The sequence below is a fragment of the Nannobrachium achirus genome (assembly GCF_963921795.1).
Source record: "Nannobrachium achirus genome assembly, chromosome: 18".
Taxonomy (NCBI): Eukaryota; Metazoa; Chordata; class Actinopteri; order Myctophiformes; family Myctophidae; genus Nannobrachium; species Nannobrachium achirus.
In genome coordinates, this window is record NC_137825.1 from 50,756,394 (window position 1) to 50,778,854 (window position 22,461).

The 22,461-nt window shown below is 43.4% G+C and overlaps 1 protein-coding gene across 1 annotated transcript; it reads right to left on the bottom strand.

The window, feature by feature from the left end:
- Nucleotides 1–1,486: 1,486 nt before the first annotated feature.
- Nucleotides 1,487–20,560, bottom strand: LOC308302792 (paired box protein Pax-6-like; the record flags this gene model as incomplete). Its single annotated transcript, XM_080747081.1, has 7 exons — nucleotides 1,487–1,584; nucleotides 3,727–3,862; nucleotides 7,341–7,414; nucleotides 8,221–8,377; nucleotides 10,497–10,579; nucleotides 16,520–16,747; nucleotides 20,455–20,560. 7 exons carry the CDS (start codon nucleotides 20,558–20,560, stop codon nucleotides 1,487–1,489), a joined length of 882 nt encoding a protein of 293 aa, XP_080603207.1.
- Nucleotides 20,561–22,461: the final 1,901 nt, after the last annotated feature.

Sequence of the window (22,461 nt, forward strand, 5' to 3'; positions counted from 1 at the left end):
CTTATTTGGTATCTGACTGTTTTAAACATTTAAATTCCATAATCCATCATTAATGAAAATAATCTTTAAACCTAAACAGTGAGAGGACCATGTAAAAAGCACAACAAAATAAAACCTTCACAATAACCTTGGGCAACTTCCTTGACTCTTTTGAAACGCGGAACACAAAGTAATTGCTTGGTTTACAATAGCATAAAGCAGCCATTTATGGTTAAAGCCTATGTTTAAAACCCCTGTTTAGAGGTTCAGCCAAAGAGGCAATCCCCAATTGCACCCATTGCTCTCTCTAGGACACAGTAGTAAAATCTCTCCGGCCCTGTGCTTTGGTGTGGCTTTTTTTATTTTTGGATCATAAACGGCTGGGCTGAACAAAAGGATTGAAATAAAAAAAACATTTACCATAATAAAATGCTAAGTAAATACCAGTATGGACAGAGTACTGCAAAGTGCAACCAAACGAATTTGTAAACATTTAGTGCATATCGGGGTTGGTCTGCAACTCATTGAAGCGCCTCTATTATCGCTCAGCCCTGTGCTTCCTTAAACCCCTGCGTCTCTATATTGTGTTTTTTTCTTTTTTGTTACTGTACTTGCCTTTTGAGCCTTCGTTTTGTATGCTGGTTGATAAATGTCTCTTTCCAGGCGCATCACAAGGGGGGGGAAGTGGGACTGAGTTACTAGGGCCCAAGGTGGAGGGGCCTTCATTATTTAGCTATTGAAAAATATCAGATATACAAGCTCACAGCGCGGCACCGAGTGCCGCGCTGCGAGCTTGTAGATCTGCTATTTTTTTTAAAGTCGTGAAAATGTGTGCAAATCTTTGAATATATGTATTTTTTTTAGTGAACATTTTTAACTCAAATTTAGGTTCGGGTGGGGGGTCCCTGGAACTAAATATTTTGAGATGGGGGTCCGTGGCCAAATGTGGCCACATTTACTCTATAGCACCCCCATGTGGGGATGTGATGATCTCTGCAGACACCATATTAGACTGTACATATGATGGAGTTATTGTATCGTATCATGTTCTCTTTTAAGCGTATGCTAAGATAAAGTTATGCAATGGTTTTGACGTTTCAGAACATCTAACTCAGTCACCCCGGGACCCAAACTAGTGGAAACAGCAGATCTACAGGCCAAATGTGGCCACATGTAATTTTGGAGGTCCTTCATGTGAAAAGGTTTGCGCACCACTGACATAGAAACATAGGTTTTTCAAAAAACCCTAAAAGGATTTGAAATATAAGACTTGCACAGTTTTCACGATTTTTCAAAAAAAATAGCAGATCTACAAGCTCGCAGCGCGGCACTCGGTGCCGCGCTGTGAGCTTGTAGATCTGCTATTTTTCAATAGTTAAAGCACAAAATACGAGTGAATGCTTGTACCCAGGGCCCAGAATTTGGTGCGACACCCCTGACTGACTGTACATGCCCTTTGAGCCTTCCATTTGTATGCTGGTTGATGATAAAAGTCTCTTTTCTGGTTTCACTGCAGCCGGGCCCAGTATTGACCCAGGTTCTGGATGCTCTGTTGCTCTGTTCCTGGCACCTGGACTGGCACCGAAACCCCGGGAGATATGAGCCCTGGGTGGCAGAGGGGCAGAAGGCAGGAGGAGGAGGACAAAAAGAGAGGAAAAGAGACGGACAGAGCCATTAAGACCTGGAATTATTTTAGCTCAGGGGTCTTCAACAGGAGGTCCGGGACCCCTAGGGGGTCCTCAAAGTTACTAAAGGGGGTCCTCCAAATTTTTGTGTGATCGAAACCTTTTTTTTAACCACTTGAACCCTAACATCCATATTCTGAGAACTTTAGCCAAAAATAGCCGATCTACAAGCTCACAAGTGAGCTTGTAGATCGTCTATTTAAGAGGTTTGGTGTAGTGGTGGAAAAAGCACTCAAATGTTTTGCTTGAGTAAAAGTATCAATACTGCAAAGTAGAAATACTCTGTTCCAAGTAAAAGTCCGGAATTCAAAATGTACTTGAGTAAAAGTACAAAAGTATTGGCATCAAAATGTGCCTAAAGTACCAAAAGTAAAAGTACAAGATGTTTGAAAATAGCAGATATACCAGCTCACAACGCGTTGCGATGCGACGCGTTGTGAGCTTGTAGATCGGCTATTTTCAAATAGCCTAGGTATAAAATAGGGCTAAAGTGTATGTTTTATAACATAATCATTTATAGCTGCAAAGTAACTAGTAACTTGTAAAAGTACAATATTTGGATCAGAGATGTAGTGGAGTAGAAGTAAAAGTATTGGAAATGGGAGATGCTCAAGTAAAGTACAAATACCTCAAAAGTGTACTTAAAGGGAATTTTATCATCTAATCAGGCTTTTATGAACACCCTGAACAGCTTTTAATTTGCTTGATTCAATATTTAGGTATTTGATGTAAATGTTACCAGGCCCTCCAGTGCCAGGGCCTCTCCCCATACACACCCATTGTAACTTCAAACTCCATTTTAACTATGATAGATTCATTAAAAACACCCATTATGTTTTCTGGTGACTCATACTACCCTCCTAATACGTAAGCAGGCCGTGTTTTTTTTTTTTTTTTATAACTTTTTTCATTTATTTTTTATATTTTTTTATTGTATTAATTATTTTCCATTTTCCCAAAGAATTATTAAAAATAAATGAAAAAGGTTCAAAAAGAAACGGCCTGCTCACATAGCCTACTAGGAGGGTAGTATGAGTCACCAGAAAATATAATGTGTGTTTTTTATTCAATTATCATAGTTAAAATGGAGTTTGAAGTTACAATGGGTGTGTATGGGGAGAGGCCCTGGGCCTGGAGGGCCTGATATCATTTACATCAAATATCTAAATATTGAATCCAGCAAATTAAAAACTGTTCAGGGTGTTCATAAAAGCCTGATTAGACGGGAAAAAAAATGAATGTGAAATATCCTTTTTAAGACCTGGAATTATTGTATGTGCAAATCTTTGAATATATCTTTTTAAAGTGATCTTTTGTAACTCAAATTTTGCCTCTGGGCGTGCCTGGCACTAAATATTTTGAGATGGGGGTCACTGTCACTGTCTGGCCAAAACCTCTTAACCTCTTAAGTTTTTTGATTATTTCTTTTTTTGGCATACATCAGGGCTATTGAACACCCTTTACAGCTGAGTGTTGGTTAAAATAATATCTATAAGGGTCTTTTGGAGAAAATGTTGAAAATAGCAGACCTCCAAGCTCACTTGGAGGTCGGCTATTTTCAGTCCTTGATACCACACCGAACTAATTCATTTGACCACTCATGGTCTGGAGAGGGCACTTTTTACAGACGGGTAAAAGGGCAGGGACTCAAGCCCCCTTTGATGCCTATGTGTGCACGCGCCTGAAGTGCAGTACTTAAAGGGGAAGACCACCCATTTTCAATATTGAACTATGTCATTAATATACCTTTATAGAGGAGTTGTGTGGAAATAAAAAAAAAAGTTCCCCCTCTTCTGTGTTGCCTAGAACTGGAGGATTGATTTGGAGGTTTGTATTGCAAATTACAACTTGATGACATCACACATTGTACTTTACAATACAAACCCCAAAATCAATCCTCCAGTTCTAGGCAACACAGAAGAGGGGGAACTGTTTTTTTTTTATTTCCACACAACTCCTCTAAGGTATATTAATGACATAGTTCAATATTGAAAATGGGTGGTCTTCCCCTTTAAGTAAATGTACTTTGTTACTTTACACCACTGCTGACCGAGACACTCACCCGTGTTGGAGTTGGCCGAGGGCGGAGTCTGCAGATGAGGGGAGGCGTAGGCGGACGAGTCGAAGCTGCGCGGGGCGGAGGAGGGCGACGGAGGCAGCATGCAGGAGTAAGAGGAGGTAGACTGAGGAGGGAGGGACTGAACCAGGAAGAACCAGATGAACGGCAAGATGAACGATGAAGGATAAGGGGAGGGGGGGGAGACATAAGTTAGAGCAGTGGTTCTCAACCTTTTCAGGCCGCGACCCCCAAAATAATCACATTTGAACTGGGGACCCCCACCCCACCCTACAAGCACTAAGAGTTGAGGCATTACATTTTGTGTAACACTGTTCTATTGTGAAAATAGCAGATCTACATGCTCACAACGCCTCGCGTTGCGAGGCGTTGTGAGCATGTAGATCTGCTATTTTCACAATCCTTCTTCCTCTAAAATGTGACAATTTGGCTGATGTTTGATTTGACATTTTAGAGGTATTAAAAAGTCCTTAAATTGTCACTTTAGAAATGTGCAGATACCCTCTATACACCTCAACTTTAATATGTTGGTTAGTTTACTGTTGAGCGAGAAAACAATGTTTCACATTAAACTAATCATCTGGAGATCCCCTAAAATAATTTGGGGACCCCCCTGGGGGTCCCGACCCACAGGTTGAGAACCACTGGGTTAGAGCAGTGGTTTTCAACCTTTTCAGGCCGTGACCCCCAAAATAATCATATTTGAACTGGGGACCCCCACCCCACCCTGACGAGCACTAAGAGTTGAGGCATTACATTTGGTATCACATGGTTCTATTGTGAAAATAGCCGATCACCATGCTATTTTCAAAATTTCTGCCTGTAATATTTGACAATTTGGCCAATGTTTAATTTGCCATTTAAGAGGTATTAAAAAGTCCTTAATTGTCGCTTTAGAAATGTGCAGATACCCTCTGTAGAGTCTATACACTTTGTTAGTTTGCATACTGTTGAGTTAAAAAAACAATGTTGTACAAGTTAATCATCCAAGGCAGGGGTTCCCAAACTTTTTTGGCTCAGGGCACCCCTATACATATTTTTTTCATCCGAGGCACCCCTACATTATATTCATAATCCCAGCACCTTATATTTATACCATATTTGAGTGATTATGTTGCGAGGAAAACGTTGAGATAATAGACATTTTGGTTAGAACTGACTAATATACGCTTGTACTTTTGAGTTTAAAATGATACTAAATATTTTTTTTAAGTGTCCAAATATTATCAAATTATCTCGCGGCACCCCTGGACTGCCGTCGCGGCACCCCAGGGTGCCCCGTCACCCACTTTGAAAACCCCTGATCTAAGGGACCCCCCAAAATAATTTGGGGACCCCCCCCTGGGGGTCCTGACCCACAGGTTGAGAACCACTGAGTTAGATCACTGGGTCGGGACCCATTTGTGGGTCGTAGACACATTTTTTATGGGTCCCTTAAGTATTATGTATCCTACATGTTTTTAATTATTATTATTTCAAAAACATTTTCAATACACATTCCCAAAAAAGCTTGTTTTTTCATGAATTAAAAACAAAATTCTATGTTTTTTTTTTGTAATTTCATGAAGAAATCAAAGAAAAAAAATCAAAGACATTCCATAAATTAGAGCACAAATGTAGTTAAAATAGCCGACCTACAAGCTCACAATGTGGCGCGAAGCGACGCATTGTGAGCCTGTAGATCTGCTGTTTCGACTAGTTTGGGTCCCGGGGTGACTGAGTTAGATGTTCTGAAACATCAAAACCATTGCATAACTTTATCTTAGCATACGCTTATAAGAGAACATGATACGATACAATAACTCCATCATATGTACAGTCTAATGTGGTGTCTGGCAGAGACCATCACATCCCCACATGGGGGTGCTATAGAGTAAATGTGGCGTAGTAATGCTACAGTAGATACTAAACTGGTTCCAAGGCATTAAATGAATTGCCAGGAAAGAATGGTGTCTGGGATTTGCCAGTATGACCCCTATGGACTTCTTAATACACTTCTCAAGGGTGTGCTTTTGTGTGAATGTTTTGTTATCGCTGAGTGCATCTATTCAATTTCCCCAAACTGACTTTTATCAGTTTATCTTATCTGATATCTGTATTGTATTTGCCTTGATATTTCTTTTATAGTTCTTCAAAGCACTTTGTGGTTGCTATCTCTGCCTTTCCCCCTGTCCTTCCGGACTGGAAGGCCAGAGGCGGCGATTATGTTTTCGCCCCTGTCCGTGAGTGAGTGAGTGAGTGAGTGAGCGAGCGAGTGAGTGAGTCAACTTTTCGTGCAGAGTAGACATAGACAGGTCTAAGCCTACAATCTTTCGATAAAAGGGTGTACCAAACTTTTCTTAGTTGATTCTAATGTATTTTGTCCTGTAGAATCCATTTCTGCCATGTACATTTTTGTATCATACATAGTTAATGAGATAATTAGCATATTTGAGTAAATATGCTAATTATCTAATTAATTATGCACAATACAAAAATGTACATGGCAGAAATGGATTCTACAGGACAAAATTATGCACAATACAAAAATGTACATGGCAGAAATGGATTCTACAGGACAAATTACATTAGAATCAAATGAGAAAAGTTTGGTACACCCTTTTATCGAAAAGATTGTAGGCTTAGACCTGTCTAACAGCCAGTAGGCTAAGGAAGACACTCCAACCCATAATTTCTAAATTGCCCTCATGGTGGCGTAACCGCTTTGGCCTATAACTCTCCAAACATAGGCATAATCAAAATGTCTTGCAACTCCCCATTTCCGCCTATCCACAACTTTCCAACATCCCATCGTGCATTGCGCAGAAGACGAGCGGCATTTCCGGTGTCGCAGCCGAGTGTGATCTACAAGCTCACAACGGTTGCATCTGCGACGCGACGTGAGCTTGTATGTCTGCTGTTAACCGGAAGTGTCCTGCAGATAATGCTACAGTAAAGTCTTGCGGAAACAGGTGGATAGATTTTGCATAATTTACACCTTTTTGAAAGTGTCAATTACATATTGTGGGGCGATTGCTTATCTTAACACTGAGCCAAAATCTCTTGTTAAATGCAAGGTGAAATATCACTGTTTTTTTTTCTTACTCTCTCCACAAAATGAGGTACAAAATGAGGATATTTTGAGCCATGTGACAGAGAGCCTGAAACAGTTGCTTTTTTATATTCCATATTGTTTGCCTGTAATTGGCCTATTCCTTACATAAAACGCCACCAGTGTTGGGTGTAGCGGCGTTAAAACTAACAGCGCTACATAACCAGAAATGTGTTGCAGCCTGTGGTGGTTGCGCAGTCAGTCTACAGTTTTATATAGGTTGCCACTTCTGGTGTAACACCGGGTGGCGAGTGGCAAGGCTGGCGACAAGGCTTTTGTCTTGTTTACATATAATTTACAGTCAGGGTTAGGTGGGCTCGAGATAGTATCTCATGCCCATGAGTTACGTTATGTTGTGGGCTCGAGATACTATCTCGTGGGCACGAGATACAGATACTAAGTCGTAGCCACGTTTCTTTTTTCTCTCTCTCTCTGAATGGCCTCTCCAGGGCTCCGTACTGTTCTACCATGGCTTGGCGGCCTGTTTTCTTTTAAACATGTGACCCACCTGGACCCCAGAGGAGAAGACTGACAGGGAAGCGTAGCTGGGAAGAGAAGTCTCACCCTGACTCAACATGGACCCTGGAGAGAAGAGAGAGAGAGAGAGAGAGAGAGAGAGAGAGAGAGAGACACACACACACACACACACACACACACACACACACACACACACACACACACACACACACACACACACACACACACACACACACACACACACACACACACACACACACACACACACACACACACACAGACACAGTTACATCTAGCTGCAGGTAACGCGGTTCGCTTCCTGGAATAGGACGAAACTAAATGCTTTAATATAGATGTGATCTAATGGAGAAAGTGTAATGCCGACATGAGAGCAAATGTGACGCAAAAGTGGCAAAGGTTTGTATAGAGATGACGTTGAACTTAGTTAAACGAAATATTAATCAAAACAATAATCATAATCATAATAATTATATAAATAAACGATTGTAGGATAAGCATAATAATGCTGTAAAGAGGTAAAGCTACAGGGACGTGCAGAGAGAGGCAGGGGTTGAAATTTCCAAAAGGGCCGTTTGGTAAAAATATCAAAAATAGCTTGGAGGTCGGCTATTTTCGGTGTTTGATAACACACTGAACTAAGCATAAAAAAGTCAACACTGGATAGCTATGGCATGGATTTCTACACAGAGAGGGCAATTCTTTCACCGGCTGCCTTCAGTTATGGCATGGAAAGGGTAAAAACTGCATTCATGGTCTGGAGAGGACACTTTGTACAGAATGATAAAAGGGCAGGGGCTCGAGCCCCCTTTGATGTCTACAGTATGTGTGCACATGCCTGTAAAGCTATATATATACAGCCTGTCTTGCAGACGTTAGGGTCGCCTACTCACCTGAACTGTTACCGTGGTGAGGATGATAGACGGATGTATTGAAGGAAGTTGTCAGGGGCGCCTGAGTCTGCGAACAGGAAGTCCCTCCCCCTGAGCGTCTTTGATTGCGTAGCTTCTCCTCCCTCCGCCACTTGGCTCTTCGGTTGGAGAACCACACCTAGCAACGATAGAGATGTCAACGATACGTAAGGGAGGGATCTACAAGCTCACAACGCCTCGCATTGTGAGCTTGTAGAACGGCTATATTTAGCAAAGAGCTTTGGTGTAGAGGGGAAAAAAGAGCAGTACAGAGTGAAAGGTCAACTTTATTAAGGATTGACGGTTCAATTGGTTAGATATCTGAAAACACAAATTGACATGAATCCAAAATGCACTGATGATTGTGCTGTCGGGGGGTCCCTGCTTCATCTCTCTCTCACCTAAAGGGGTCCTTGGCCTGAAAACGTTGAAGACCCCTGATGTAAGGGATATAACGTCTGGCTCAGCGGTCATTATCGAGAAATAAAATCCATGATCCCTATCATCCTGAAGGGATTTTATATCTCGATAATGACCTTAAAAAAAAACACATAAAACCCACAGGACATAAACTACAAGATGACCTGTATGATTTTATGAACTAGGGGAACCAACCCAACCTAAAATTGCAACATTCTTTCTTTTAAAAACAAGAGGGCGAAAGCACTATTCTCTATACTGCATCTTAGGCATTGACTTGGCCTAGGACAATATATTGAAGTCTTCACTCCCTAACCTAACCCTACAAAACAGTTTTGGACATACAAGGTTTCCATCCGACAACGACGATATCGTCACTGTCGGGCAGAAACCTTGTATCTCCAAGTTTCAAATGTGTATGTTCTTACGCAAAGTAAAGCCCTGCTTCATCGTACAAGACCGTCGCACAAAAGTAGTGAAAACAGCAGATCTACAAGCACACAACGCCGTTATGTGCTTGTAGATCGGCTGTTTTCCCTAGTTTGAACCATTTTTAAAATGATAAATGCAAAATGAACGGTTTTGGACATACTAGGTTTTCACCCGACAACAACGATATATATAATCTACTGCTTCCATGTTTTTCCATGTAGACGTTAAAAGGGCAACCATCCTATTAGAGGTAGCCAATGGGAATGAGGCTGATGGGTGCCATCACTCAGCCCATTAGCCATATAGTGGCCATAGAGATGTGAAAGGCAATGCTGGAGTACATCAACCACTTAAACCCTACATACTTTGTGACTGGGGTCCCCCCAAGGATCTGTACTTAAGTTGCTCCCTCTTCCCCTTGTGCACCAAAGCCAGTGGTGTGAATGCGTCACGATGCAACGCATTGTGAGCTTGTAGATCTGCTATTTTATAAAAAGAAAATCGTCATTTTAAACTTGAAATAGGACACTTTTACTTTTGGTACTTTAAGTACATTTTGATGCCAATACTTTTGTACTTCTATTACATGTTGAATTCTGGACTTTTACTTGGAACAGGGTATTTCTACATTGCAGTATTGATACTTTTACTTAAGTAAGAAATGTGAGTACTTTTTCCACCACTGACCAAAGCTTGTAGACCTGCTATCTTTTGCAGAGGGTTCGCCTATTATGAAACCCCCAGAAATAGCGACGCTAGGATTCACGTGGTTAAGTATAATTGGTACTGAAGAGTATAGCCACGGGTTCTGCGTTGCAGAAAACGTTGGAAATGGACTGCACTCCCATGCATTCAGATCAATGCAAACTGAATTGATGGCAATGAGTCAAGGCTCAGCCACACTCATTAGTGAGTTTGTTGTCGGAAAACTACGGGGCTGAAAGCGTATCAAATGTTAGTCAATGGAGTCTAGATAGAGCAGTGGTTCTCAACCTGTGGGTCGGGACCCCCAGGGGGGTCCCCAAATTATTTTGGGGGGTCCCCAGATGATTAACTTAATGTGCAACATTGTTTTCTCTCTCAACAGTAAAGAAACCAACATAACGTGTAAGTGTATAGAGGGTATCTGCACGTAAGTGACACTTTAAGGACTTTTTAATACCTCTAAAATTTAAATTAAACATTGGCCAAATTGTCAAATATTAGAGGCAGAAATTGCAAAAATAGCAGATCTACATGCTCACAACGCCTCGCAACCGTGTTATACAAAATGTAATGCCTACAAAATGTGATGCCTACAACTCAAAGTGCTCATCGGGGTGGGGGGGTCCCCTGTTTAAATATGATTATTTTGGGGGTCACAGCCTGAAAAGGTTGAGAACCACTGGGATAGAGTGTTCACTCACCTGTATTCTGGCCTCTGGTAAATCAATCTTGTTCGCCAGTTTCTCCCTCGCAAAGACATCTGGGTAATGTGTTCTTTCAAACTCTGTGCAAAAGATCAAGTTGAGTCACACACACATGCTCATATGATGCACGCACGAACGAACACTCGCGCACGCACGCACGCACACATGCCAGTTATCACAATATACAAACCTGCTTATCTGCTAAATTAATCGAATCTTTACAGGATATTCCTGAGTTTAAATCGTAAGCATTCAAGGTCCAAACCTAAGCACACTGTGGATTTAAGAAGTGACACAAATGTTCCCTGTAGTCATTTTAATTTCGAATGCACTGTACAAGCAGCCTATTCTAAAATGGACCGCCATATAAAATCGTCACAAATTATTTTCAGGTAATTGTAATTGTCACGTAATAAATTGTACACAACAAAACATTTTTTTTAATGTAACACACAAGTGTAATCCTGGGTGCTATTCTCCCTTTGCCAACATGGGGAGAGCAATGAACTGAGCTCCTGCTTCCTTCAAGGGGGGGAGTTTCCCTGATTGGACGTAGCGCGTGGAAGGCTGTTTTTAGCCCAAGGCAAAACCAATGCTTGCAATGGATTCAGAATCATGAAGAAGCCCTAGTTTGACCCCTCTCACGCTACTTAAAGCAGATCTTTTATTTGTTTTTTATATTTTTCTTTTCCGATGGGACAGTGAATATACAAATGGCCGTAACTTTTTTTTGCAATGTTTCCTGCAGAGAAGGCCTCTCATTCTGTCGTGTGGTGGGGGGCTCAACCCGCGTCCACTAAGTAGAGTAAGCTTTCAACTGTCCACTGATACCTTTGGTTTGATGAGGGGCGAAACAGTTTTTGTTATTTTCGGACCAGACGGCGGGGTTTTCCGGTTTTGCCAAGGAATACGGATGTAGAGGAACATAGCGTTAGGGAGAACTCCACTAACGCTATGGACCAGAGCTACGTGGCCCTGTCACACATACGCCTGCAAGGGTTCACATGCATGTATCAGTGTTCCAACTGCTGACATGCTTGTTATGATGTCTCATTCTACAACTGTCTGTGTCAGAGTAATCCTGATGACCTCCGTGACATTTCAGGTCTGGTAACTTTTTTAATTCCAATGACTCAGAGAGTGTTCAAATGGAACCACGTTTGTACGCTCTCTGTGTTACAGCGCAGACCTGTAGAGCAGTGTTTCTCAACCTTTTTTCTGCATGGGCACACTTTTCATGTCCCAAGAATCCATGGGCACACCAACATAATGCGGGGGTGTAAATATCGTCACTGTCGGGAAGAAACCTTGTATCTCCAAGTTTCAAATTTGTACGTTTCTTCGCAAAGTAAAGCCCTGCTTCATCATACAAGGCTGTCGCACAACAGTAGTGAAAACAGCCGATCTACAAGCACACAATGCCTCGCACCGCGAGGCGTTGTGTGCTTGTAGGTCGGCTGTTTTCACTAGTTTAAATCATTTTTAAAATGATAAATAAAATACTGGCTTTCAAGCAGTTTCAAGGGGCACACCCTTCTCAGGGAAACACTGCTGTAAAGGCTCATACATACTACAGGGTGGAGTGATGAGCTATCACCGCGGCGTCGTTTTCTAGCTATCACCTAAAAAGGGGAAGAGCTATCACTTCACCTGAAGTATGTAGGCTGGCTCATGCATAGTCCAGGTCAGGGACGTGCAGAGAATGTTAGAGAGGCAGGGGCTGAAATTTCTAAAAGGGCCTTTTGGTGAAAATACTGAAAATAGCAGACCTCCAAGAGCTTGAAGGTCGGCTATTTTCGGTGCTTGATATCACACTTAACTAACCAGTATCAAGTCAATACTGATGATGTTGCGTAACGGCATGGATTTCTACACAGAGATGGCAATTCTTTCAAAATAAGATGCTGCATTCAAGTTCAGGAGAGTTTGGACAAGGCAATGGACCAATCCCCAATCACATACACACCCATTGTAACAGTTACAATGGGTGTGTATGTGATTGGGGATTGGTCCATTCTCTTGAATGCTGCCTTCAGGTATGGCATGGAAAGAGGGCATTTGCATTTCTTTCAGCTAGTAAAAACTGCATTCATGGTCTGGAGAGGGCAGTTTTTACAGACGGATAAAAGGGCAGGGGCTCAAGCCCCCTTTGATGTCAATGTGTGCACGTGCCTTCTCCAGGTGAAGTGATAGCGCTTCACCTTTTTAGCTCATCACTCCACCCTGTACAGTAGTATGTATGAGCCTTTTAGGGTCCATTTGGAACCCCTCAAGGAACTCGGTGGGTCCCTTTGGTACGTGTATAACAATGTTTTCTTCTCTTTTCATTTATATAATAATACACTGGCACACAATTATCGAAGACAATTTGTTTAACGTCTAATTAGCTAAAAACCCCAAAGTACAAATCGACGACCCCTCTAGCGCAGCAAACGCGCGCAAGCAGCAGCAGACACAGAGCGGGCTAATAACGACAGACACGCATGAGATGCCGAAGCTCTGCCCTGGAAATTGCCGTAATTGGCATCCTCGCGACCACGGTTTGTGTCAACACATGATTGTTATTGTGCCCTGGCGTGTGCACGGGAGGTCAGCGCGGTCCTCATTAATGTCATTTGCACGCGGCTGACCATCGCGGCGATGGGTTTTCCGCCTGGCTGCACAGTGGTCAGCGCGTCCTCATTTGGCTGGAGGGGGCCTGCAGCCAGGCAGCCACAGCCACTCAAGGGTGCTTTTCTGAGCCGTTAAAGAGGAAGAGGCTCGCACACCGTCTTTAAAGCTCCCAGTTTTGTTTTATTTAGCAACGTTTCGACCCTGTTCGGGTCTTCTTCAGGCATGGTATCATACAGGAAAATACAAATGTTAAGTACTCATAGCAGTGGGTGTGTGGCAGTGAAACACAGCTGCTCACAATAATCATCATAGATAACCCCACCCACCCAAATTACCAGAGAAGGCTGCTGATTGACAGTGTCTAGCCTATACATAGGTAACATTAACATTTTATAATAATTCAGAGAATGGGGGGGTTACAGATAGTAGTATTCTCAGTAATGCAAAGTAAGGAAATAAACTGCAAAATAAACCACTTGTGAGTAAAAACAGTAAACAAGAAACCATACAAATAGTACAAAATGAATTAAAATTCAAGTTATGGACACATATGGACATTAATGGCATAAGGCATATGGCTTCAGACTTGATGCCTATGCGGAACTAACAAAGATTAAAATATTAAAAATATTCAAAAAACACTTTTTGAAACAAAAAGAAAAGCTAGACCAGAAATGGTTTTATGTCAAATTCCTCATTAAGGCCATGAGGGGCCATAGTATTGTGCTTTTCTGAGCCCTCTCGGTGGCCCTCCAGTGGGGTTAACCCATTTAGAACGGGTACACAACATCATAGTGTATTATTATTTTATGCTTTAACTATTGAAAAATAGCAGATATACAAGCTCACAGCGCGGCACCGAGTGCCGCGCTGAGAGCTTGTAGATCTGCTATTTTTGAAAAATCGTGAAAATTAGAATTTTGACCCGATTCTGTAAGTGTCTTTTGAATCCTTCTAAGGTTTTTTGGAAAAACCTATGTTTCTATATGTCAGCAATCTGGCCAGCCATCGTCAAAGAAAAGGTCCTTTTCACTTAACGGGAGCTCAGTTAGTCTGTTCTTGAAAGACTACTATGTCAGTGGTTCTCAAACTTTTTCAAGTGAAGGACCCCCAAACTGATATGTATTTGGCAACGGACCCCCATCTAAAAATATTTTAGTTCCAGGGACCCCCCCAGAAGCAACATTTTTGTTACAAATGTTCGCTTTAAAAATACATATATTCAAAGATTTGCACACATTTTCACGACTTTTTCAAAAATAGCAGATCTACAAGCTCGCAGCGCGGCACCAAGCTTGTATATCTGCTATTTTTCAATAGCTAAAGTATAAAATAATTAAGGGCCCTCCACCTTGGGCCCTAGTAACTTGTGACACCCCTGGTCACAGCCCTAGGGTGCTTTTCTGATCCCTCTCGGTGGCCCTCCAGTGGGGTGAAGTAACTAAGTACGTTTACTCGAGTCTTGTACTTAAAGATAGGGTGCCATGATTTTTTTCCCCCTAAACATGATGATCAGCTATTATGATTAAACTTGGAGGAAGATTTTTTTCCAAACAAGTCTACAGAAAGTGTTAAAATTATGTTTTTATGTGGCCACACCCACCAGTTTAGTTTAGTTTAGTTTATTTGATCATCTTTCACAGTGCGATACATTTTACAAATCATACCTCCACAAAAGTTAACCAGGTGTACTCATTAAAGGGATATTTCACTTTCAAAAACACTTTTGGTCATTTTATCGTCTAATCAGGCTTTTATGAACACCCTGAACAGTTTTAATTTGCTTGATTCAATATTTAGGTATTTGATGGAAACGTTACCAGGCCCTCCAGGCCCAGGGCCTCTCCACATACACAACCATTGTAACCTCAAACTCCATTTTAACCATGATAATTTCATTAAAAACATCCATTACTTTTTCTGGTGACTCATACTACCCTCCTAATACGTGAGCAGGCCGTGTTTTTTTGATAACTTTTTTAATTTATTTGTAATAATTCATTTTTGTATTTAATTTTTTTCATTTTCCCAAAGAATTATTAAAAATAAATGAAAAAAGTTATCGAAAAAACACGACCTGCTCACATATTAGGAGGGTATTATGAGTCACCAGAACAAATAATGTGTGTTTTTAATGAATCTATCATAGTTAAAATGGAGTTTAAAGTCACAATGGGTGTGTATTGGGAGCGGCCTTGGAGGAGGAAGGCCTGATAACATTTACATCAAATATCTAAATATTGAATCAAGCTAATTAAAAACTGTTCAGGGTGTTCATAAAAGCCTGATTAGATGATAAAATTACCAAAAGTTTTTTTGAAAGTGAAGTATCCCTTTAAGTACGCCTGGTTGTCATGGTGGGTGGTGACCCAGCTGAAGTTAGCCACACCCACAGTGTTGGGTGTATGGTAAAAGGGGAGGGGTTGATTGTATGATGTCATTCAATCAGTGTTTTATTTTTGTTAGTTTTTTTATTTGCATTCTCCGAAATTCACTCCGATATTCGGCCCGAAAAACGCAGCAGTGTGCAACCAGCTTTAGACAAATTTTCAGAACAGTGCCGTGCTGCGAGCTTGTATATCTGCTATTTCTCAATAGTTAAAGCACAGAATAACGTGTAATAATGCGTTCCCAATCTAAATGGGTTAAACCCCCTCCTCCCCCTATGAAGAACATTCCTGGGGGGCCCGCAGTGAAGCCTTGCACCCATGGGGCCCAGAATTTGGTGCGACACCCCTGACAGCAGCAGCTACAACAACGTGACAAGCTCTGGCTAGAGGGCTGTGATTGGCTGAAGCCGGGGTAGCGCGTGTGTGTGTCTGTGTGTGTGCAGATATGTGTGTGCAGATCTACAACCTCGCAGCGCGGCACTTGGTGCCGCGCAATTTTTTGAAAAATCGTGAAAATTTGTGTCAAGTCTTTGAATGTTTCAAATCCTTCTAAGGTTTTTTGAAAAACCTATGTTTCTATGTCAGTGATGCTCAAACGTTGTCATGTGAAGGACCCCAAAAATTATATGTATTTGGCCACGGACCCCTCTCTCAAAATATTTAGTTCCAGGGACCCCTCAGAAGCAAAATTTGAGTTACAAACGTTCGCTCAAAAAACACATACATTCAAAGATTTGCACACATTTTCACGACTTTTCAAAAATGGCAGATCTACAAGCTCGCAGCGTGGCACTCGGTGCCGCGCTGTGAGCTTGTATATCTGCTATTTTTCAATAGCTAAAGTATAAAATAATTCCAGGCCCCCTCCACCTTGGGCCCTAGTAACTCAGTCCCACTCCCCCCCCCCCCCTTGTGACGCCCCTGTGTGTGTGCGTGTGCGTGTGCGTGTGTGTGTGTGTGTGCGTGTGCGTGTGTGTGTGCGTGTGTGTGTGTGTGTGTGTGTGTGTGCGCGCTGACCTTTCTCCAGAGCCTCGATCTGCTCCTGGGTGAAGCTTGTCCTGTTCCTCTGCAGTTTCCTCTTCAGCTGTAACCTCAGCTGGGACTCCTCGCCCTCTTCCCTCTCCACGGGGCCTCTGCCGCCACCGCCGCCGCCACCGCCGCTACCCCCTCCTCTTCCTCCTCCTCCTCTTCCTCCAACCTCGCCACCCATGCTGCCCTCTGTGTCCAGCAGACAGCCCTCAGACACTGGCATAGAGAGAGAGAGAGAGAGAGAGAGAGAGAGAGAGGGAGACAGTCAAGTAAGTAGATGCTCATTTACTGAATGCAATTACCGTAGGAAATGTAACTAGCTATGAGGAGGTACGTGTCGTGCACACACAGATATCAAAGGGGGCTTGAGCCCCTGCCATTTTATCCGTCTGTAAAAAGTGCCCTCTCCAGTCCATGGATTCAGTTTTTACCATGGTGAAAGAAACGCAAGTTTTTACCATGGTGAAAGAAACGCAAACGCCCTCTTTCCATGCCATAACTGAAGGCAGCATCCAAGAGAATTGCCTCGTCCAAACTCTCCTGAATTGAATGCAGCTTCTTATGTTGATAGAATTGCCCTCTCTGTGTAGAAATCCATTGTTACGCCACATATCCAGTATTGACTTGATTATGCTTAGTTCAGGGTGGTATCAAGCACCAAAAATACTGTGACGCGTTGTGAGCTTGGAGGTCGGCTATTTTCAATATTTTCACCAAAAGGCCCTTTTAGAAATTTCAGTCCCTGCCTCTCTAACATTATCTGCATGTCCCTGGCTATGAGGATAATGATATGCCAGCTGAGCACTGATGAATGGGGCACAGGGTTAGAGTCGCCGCCTGTATGGCAACCGGAAGGCTCCCAGTTCGATCCCGGGCTCCCCAAGAGTTGTTGTTGAAGAGTCCTTGAGCAAGACGCTGAACCCCTAACTGCTCCCGATGAGCAGGTTGGTGCCTTGTGTACAAAAGGGTCATGCTAGATAGACACAAACCTCCCCCTCCTGTCATGACAGCTCCACCCTTCACCTGCTCAGCTCACTCACCACACCTGCTCCCACTCACAAGTAATCTATGACTGCCTATATAAACTGCCTTGTGCATCAGTATTAAGCAGCAGGAGAAGTGCAAACACCTTACTAGAAGAGCCCAGGCCTGGAGTTTGATGCATGTTGTGCGTTACTGACAATAAACCACATGACCACATGCATAAAATATACCATCCTGGTCCTCCTCCTCTTCTTCACACTCTGACCGGTGAACCATGGCAGTGTTAACCTTCCTCAAACCAGCCCCATAACAACTAGAACTCAACCCCTACTTTACATGGTCCTTCGACGCCGAAAACTGGAACATTGCCATGGCTGAAGAGCAGGAGATCCTGTGGGCTCTCCTGGAGATGATAAAAGTAGGGTGTTGTTCTAGGTGATATGGGGCTGGTTTAAAGGGGGGTTAGCACTGCCATGGTTCACCGGTAAGAGTGTGAAGAGGAGTAGCACCACCAGGATGTTGTATTTTATGGTCATGGTTTATTATCATTGACGCATGACAAGGTTTATGGCCAGACAGGGCTCTGAAGGTGTTCTCTCTTGGGCTGCTGACAACAGAGTGAGGGCACAAGCAGTATTTATACACACCTGGCCCTGATTAGTCAATGAGTACAGGTGTGATTTGTGAGTGCAGATGAGGGGTGGGGCCAACCATGATGATGGGCCAGGGGGCAGGGTTGCTGTTCAATATGACTTTTGTACAGCCGCCCCAAATACGCGAGTATTTACACATCTGAAAGTAATATTGGCAATAGGAGTGGTACTGCCGCCCCGTGAAAACAGATTGGGGCTGGGGGGGGGGGGCTCAGGTGGTGGCCGAAACTGCGGGGGCCCACATGCAGGGGAAGGTGGAGACCGAGGAGCCCTGGCTGCAGGAGGAGGCGGTGACTTAGGAGGAGCCCCGGGCGCTGCCGAAGGAGGGGCCCTGGGTGCTGGAGGCGAGACAGGAGGTGGAGCCCGCAGCACTGGAGGCGGCGGAGACTTCAGAGGCCGGAGACTCTAGGAGGCCGGAGCAGGTGGAGACTTTAGGAGGCCGTAGGAGGAGGAGACCTCAGGAGGCCTTAGGAGGAGGAGACTTCAGGAGGCCTTAGGACTTCAGGGGAGGCCTTAGGAGGAGGAGACTTCAGGAGGCCTTAGGAGGAGGAGACTTCAGGAGGCCTTAGGAGGAGGAGACTTCAGGAGGCCTTAGGACTTCAGGGGAGGCCTTAGGAGGAGGAGACTTCAGGAGGCCGTAGGACTACAGGGGAGGCCTTAGGAGGAGGAGACTTCAGGAGGCCGTAGGACTTCAGGGGAGGCCTTAGGAGGAGGAGACTTCGGGAGGCCGTAGGACTTCAGGGGAGGCCTTAGGAGGAGGAGACTTCGGGAGGCCATAGGACTACAGGGGAGGCCTTAGGAGGAGGAGACTTCGGGAGGCCGTAGGACTACAGGGGAGGCCTTAGGAGGAGGAGACTTCAGGAGGCCGTAGGACTTCAGGGGAGGCCTTAGGAGGAGGAGACTTCGGGAGGCCTTAGGAGGAGGAGACTTCGGGAGGCCGTAGGACTACAGGGGAGGCCTTAGGAGGAGGAGACTTCAGGAGGACGTAGGACTTCAGGGGAGGCCTTAGGAGGAGACTTCGGGAGGCCGTAGTACTACAGGGGAGGCCTTAGGAGGAGGAGACTTCGGGAGGCCCTAGGACTTCAGGGGAGGCCTTAGGAGGAGGAGACTTCAGGAGGCTGTAGGACTTCAGGGGAGGCCTTAGGAGGAGGAGACTTCAGGAGGCCGTAGGACTTCAGGGGAGGCCTTAGGAGGAGGAGACTTAGTGGTAGACATCTTGCATTCTGGGCTCCTCTCCAGCCATGGCAATGTTGACATTCTCGGCGTCAAAGGACCATGATAAAAGTAGGGTGTTGTTCTAGGTGATATGGGGCTGGTTTAAAGGGGGGTTAGCACTGCCATGGTTCACCGGTAAGAGTGTGAAGAGGAGTAGCACCACCAGGATGTTGTATTTTATGGTCATGGTTTATTATCATTGACGCATGACAAGGTTTATGGCCAGACAGGGCTCTGAAGGTGTTCTCTCTTGGGCTGCTGACAACAGAGTGAGGGCACAAGCAGTATTTATACACACCTGGCCCTGATTAGTCAATGAGTTCAGGTGTGATTTGTGAGTGCAGATGAGGGGTGGAGCCAACCATGATGATGGGCCAGGGGGCAGGGTTGCTGTTCAATATGACTTTTGTACACCTTGCATGGTTTCCTCTGCCATCGGTGTGTGAATGTGTGTGTGAATGGGTGAATGTAATGCACAATCTCTGTAATGCGCCTCGGATAAAGGCTATATGAGGCTATATAAATGCTCCATTTACCATTTAACGGTAACGTTCTGTAATCATGCTGAATGTGAGTGATGTGTTGAACGTGACCTGTTGAATGTGGCACCTTGTAAACTGGGTGGATTTTGATTGGATTTATACGTGTTTCTATCGTTCGTCAAATAGGCTATATGCACAGCATGGAGAGAAGTGGTCCTTCACAGGTGTTACCAATGATACTAATAAAGGCTCTGACTGGTCCATTCTGGTCAAACAGAGTCATAGTGCTGATATTGTAATGTGCATGTTGGCTCACTGGAAACACTCTGCTACACCAGTGTGTCTCAAAGTGTGGTTAGGGCTTAGGGTTGTGTAACTGAGTATGTACAAATGGACCAAATGGACCATTTGGCATTCACCAGCGTTTTAGTTTTACTCAGGTTAGGGTTAGGTAAGGTTAGGTTTAGGTGTTCGGACCAACAGGAGTTTGAACCAATGCCATGTTACCGAAAGGTGTAACTCTACTCTACTGTCGCTCTCGGCGCATCGCTGGAGAGTCACCGCACGTGTGCCCACAGTCGGAGCTCACCTGTGCCGTGTTGCGCCTGCACGGCGGCGGGGTCGTGGTACCAGTTGTTGGGGCCGCTCCAGTTGGAGCCGCTCTGCAGGTTGAGCATGGTTAACTTCTCGTACATAGCACGGCTACTGTCCCGGCCACCGCCAAGGAGGAACCAAGAGGCCGTGAGCCGCCTCTCCACTCACCGTCAACCCCTTGCCCTCCCTCGTCCTATATCGTTCGCTGGATGATAGGTATAGGCCGGGACCAGAGAGAGAGAGAGAGAGAGAGAGAGAGAGAGAGAGAGAGAGAGAGAGAGAAATTAGCAGTGGTGTAAAGCAGGCAGGTGCAAACATGACACATATCTATCTGTAAAAAGTGCCCTCTCCAGACCATGAATGCAGTTTTCACTATGGTGAAAGAAATACAAATGCCCTCTTTCCATGCCATACCTGAAGCAGCATTCAAGAGAATTGCCTTGTTGCGCTCCTGAACTTGGATGTAGCAACTTATGTTGAAAGAATTGCCCTCTCAGTGTAGAAATTCATGCTGTATGTATGTCACATCTCAAGTATTCACTTGAATATGCTTAGTTTAGTGTGGTAAACCGAAAATAGCTGACCTCCAAGCTCTCAACGCATCGCAGTGCGACACGTTGTGAGCTTGGAGGTCTGCTATTTTCAATATTTCCACCAAAAGGCCGTTTTAGAAATGTCAGCCCCTGCCTCTCTAACATTCTCTGAACGTCCCTGGTGTAAAGTAACTAAGTATGTTTACTCAAGTACTGTACTTAAGTACAATGTTGAGGTATTTTTCACTTCAATGGGGTATTTCCAATTTTACTTCTAGGGCCTACTTTCTACTTTTGGTTCTTCAAGTACATTTTGATACCAATACTTTTGCAGTTTTATTCGAGTAAATTTAGAATTCTTTACCTGTAAGGGTCCATTTGGTTCCATTTGTACATTCTCAGAGTTACACAACCTTTTAGATTAGATGTCTTTATTATCCACAAGGGAAATGTGTTTTGCTCAGCAAAGTACTTCAGTTCTATGAAAAGATAATAATAAATCTAAATTTAAAAGGTATTTAAAAGAAAGCAAAGTCCTCTCTCCACACTGTGGAACACTCATAATGTGTATTTCTACATGGCATTATTGATACTTTTTTTTTTTTTTTTTTTTTTTTACTTTGTTTATTGATTTTCACTTGAGGCATTTAGAGAAATAAGTGGTACAATATTCTGAGTAGCAGCTTCTTTTGTACATACATCAAATATACAGCAATGGTAAAAGGATTGCATTTTCACCCAAAACAACAATAAAAAATAGGATAAAGAAAGTAGAAGATTGTTACAACTAAGTGAATGAACACAGACAAGACAACCAAAGACAAAAGAACTAAACAAAAACTAAAACGTATACATCAGTCAAACAACATATACCGGTATCCATATCTATGATATACATATAATCCGCTTAACAGGACAGCACACACTCGTCACAGAAAACCCCTCATATCAAAGCTCCAGCAGACCTCATGTGTCCTCATAGTATATCCTCAATCAGAGATGGATTCAGATTTAGGACAAATTTAAAGGAGTAGTTCACCCCCAAAATCACTTTTTTGCTATTGATAACTCATGCCATGGAGACTTGAGTTCAATAATATCTTTAGTTTTTTGTCGCATTCCTAAGACAAAAATTTGATTACAGTAAAATGATCCCCATTGATTCCGGATGGGGACCCAAAAGCATTTGGGTCCCCATCCGGAATCAATTGGGATACATTTACTATAATCATATTTTTGTCTTTGCGACAAATAAAAAAATATATTATTGAACTCAAGTCTCCATGGCATGAGTAATCAATAGCAAAAAAGTCATTTTGGGGATGAACTACTCCTTTAAGAAATGGGCCCCATACCTTCCCAAACTTCTGGGATGAGCCGTTTAGTGAGACTCTAATTTTCTCTAATTTGGCATTATTGATACTTTTACTCACTTTTCTTAAGTCAAAAGAGCGATACCCTTTTCCACC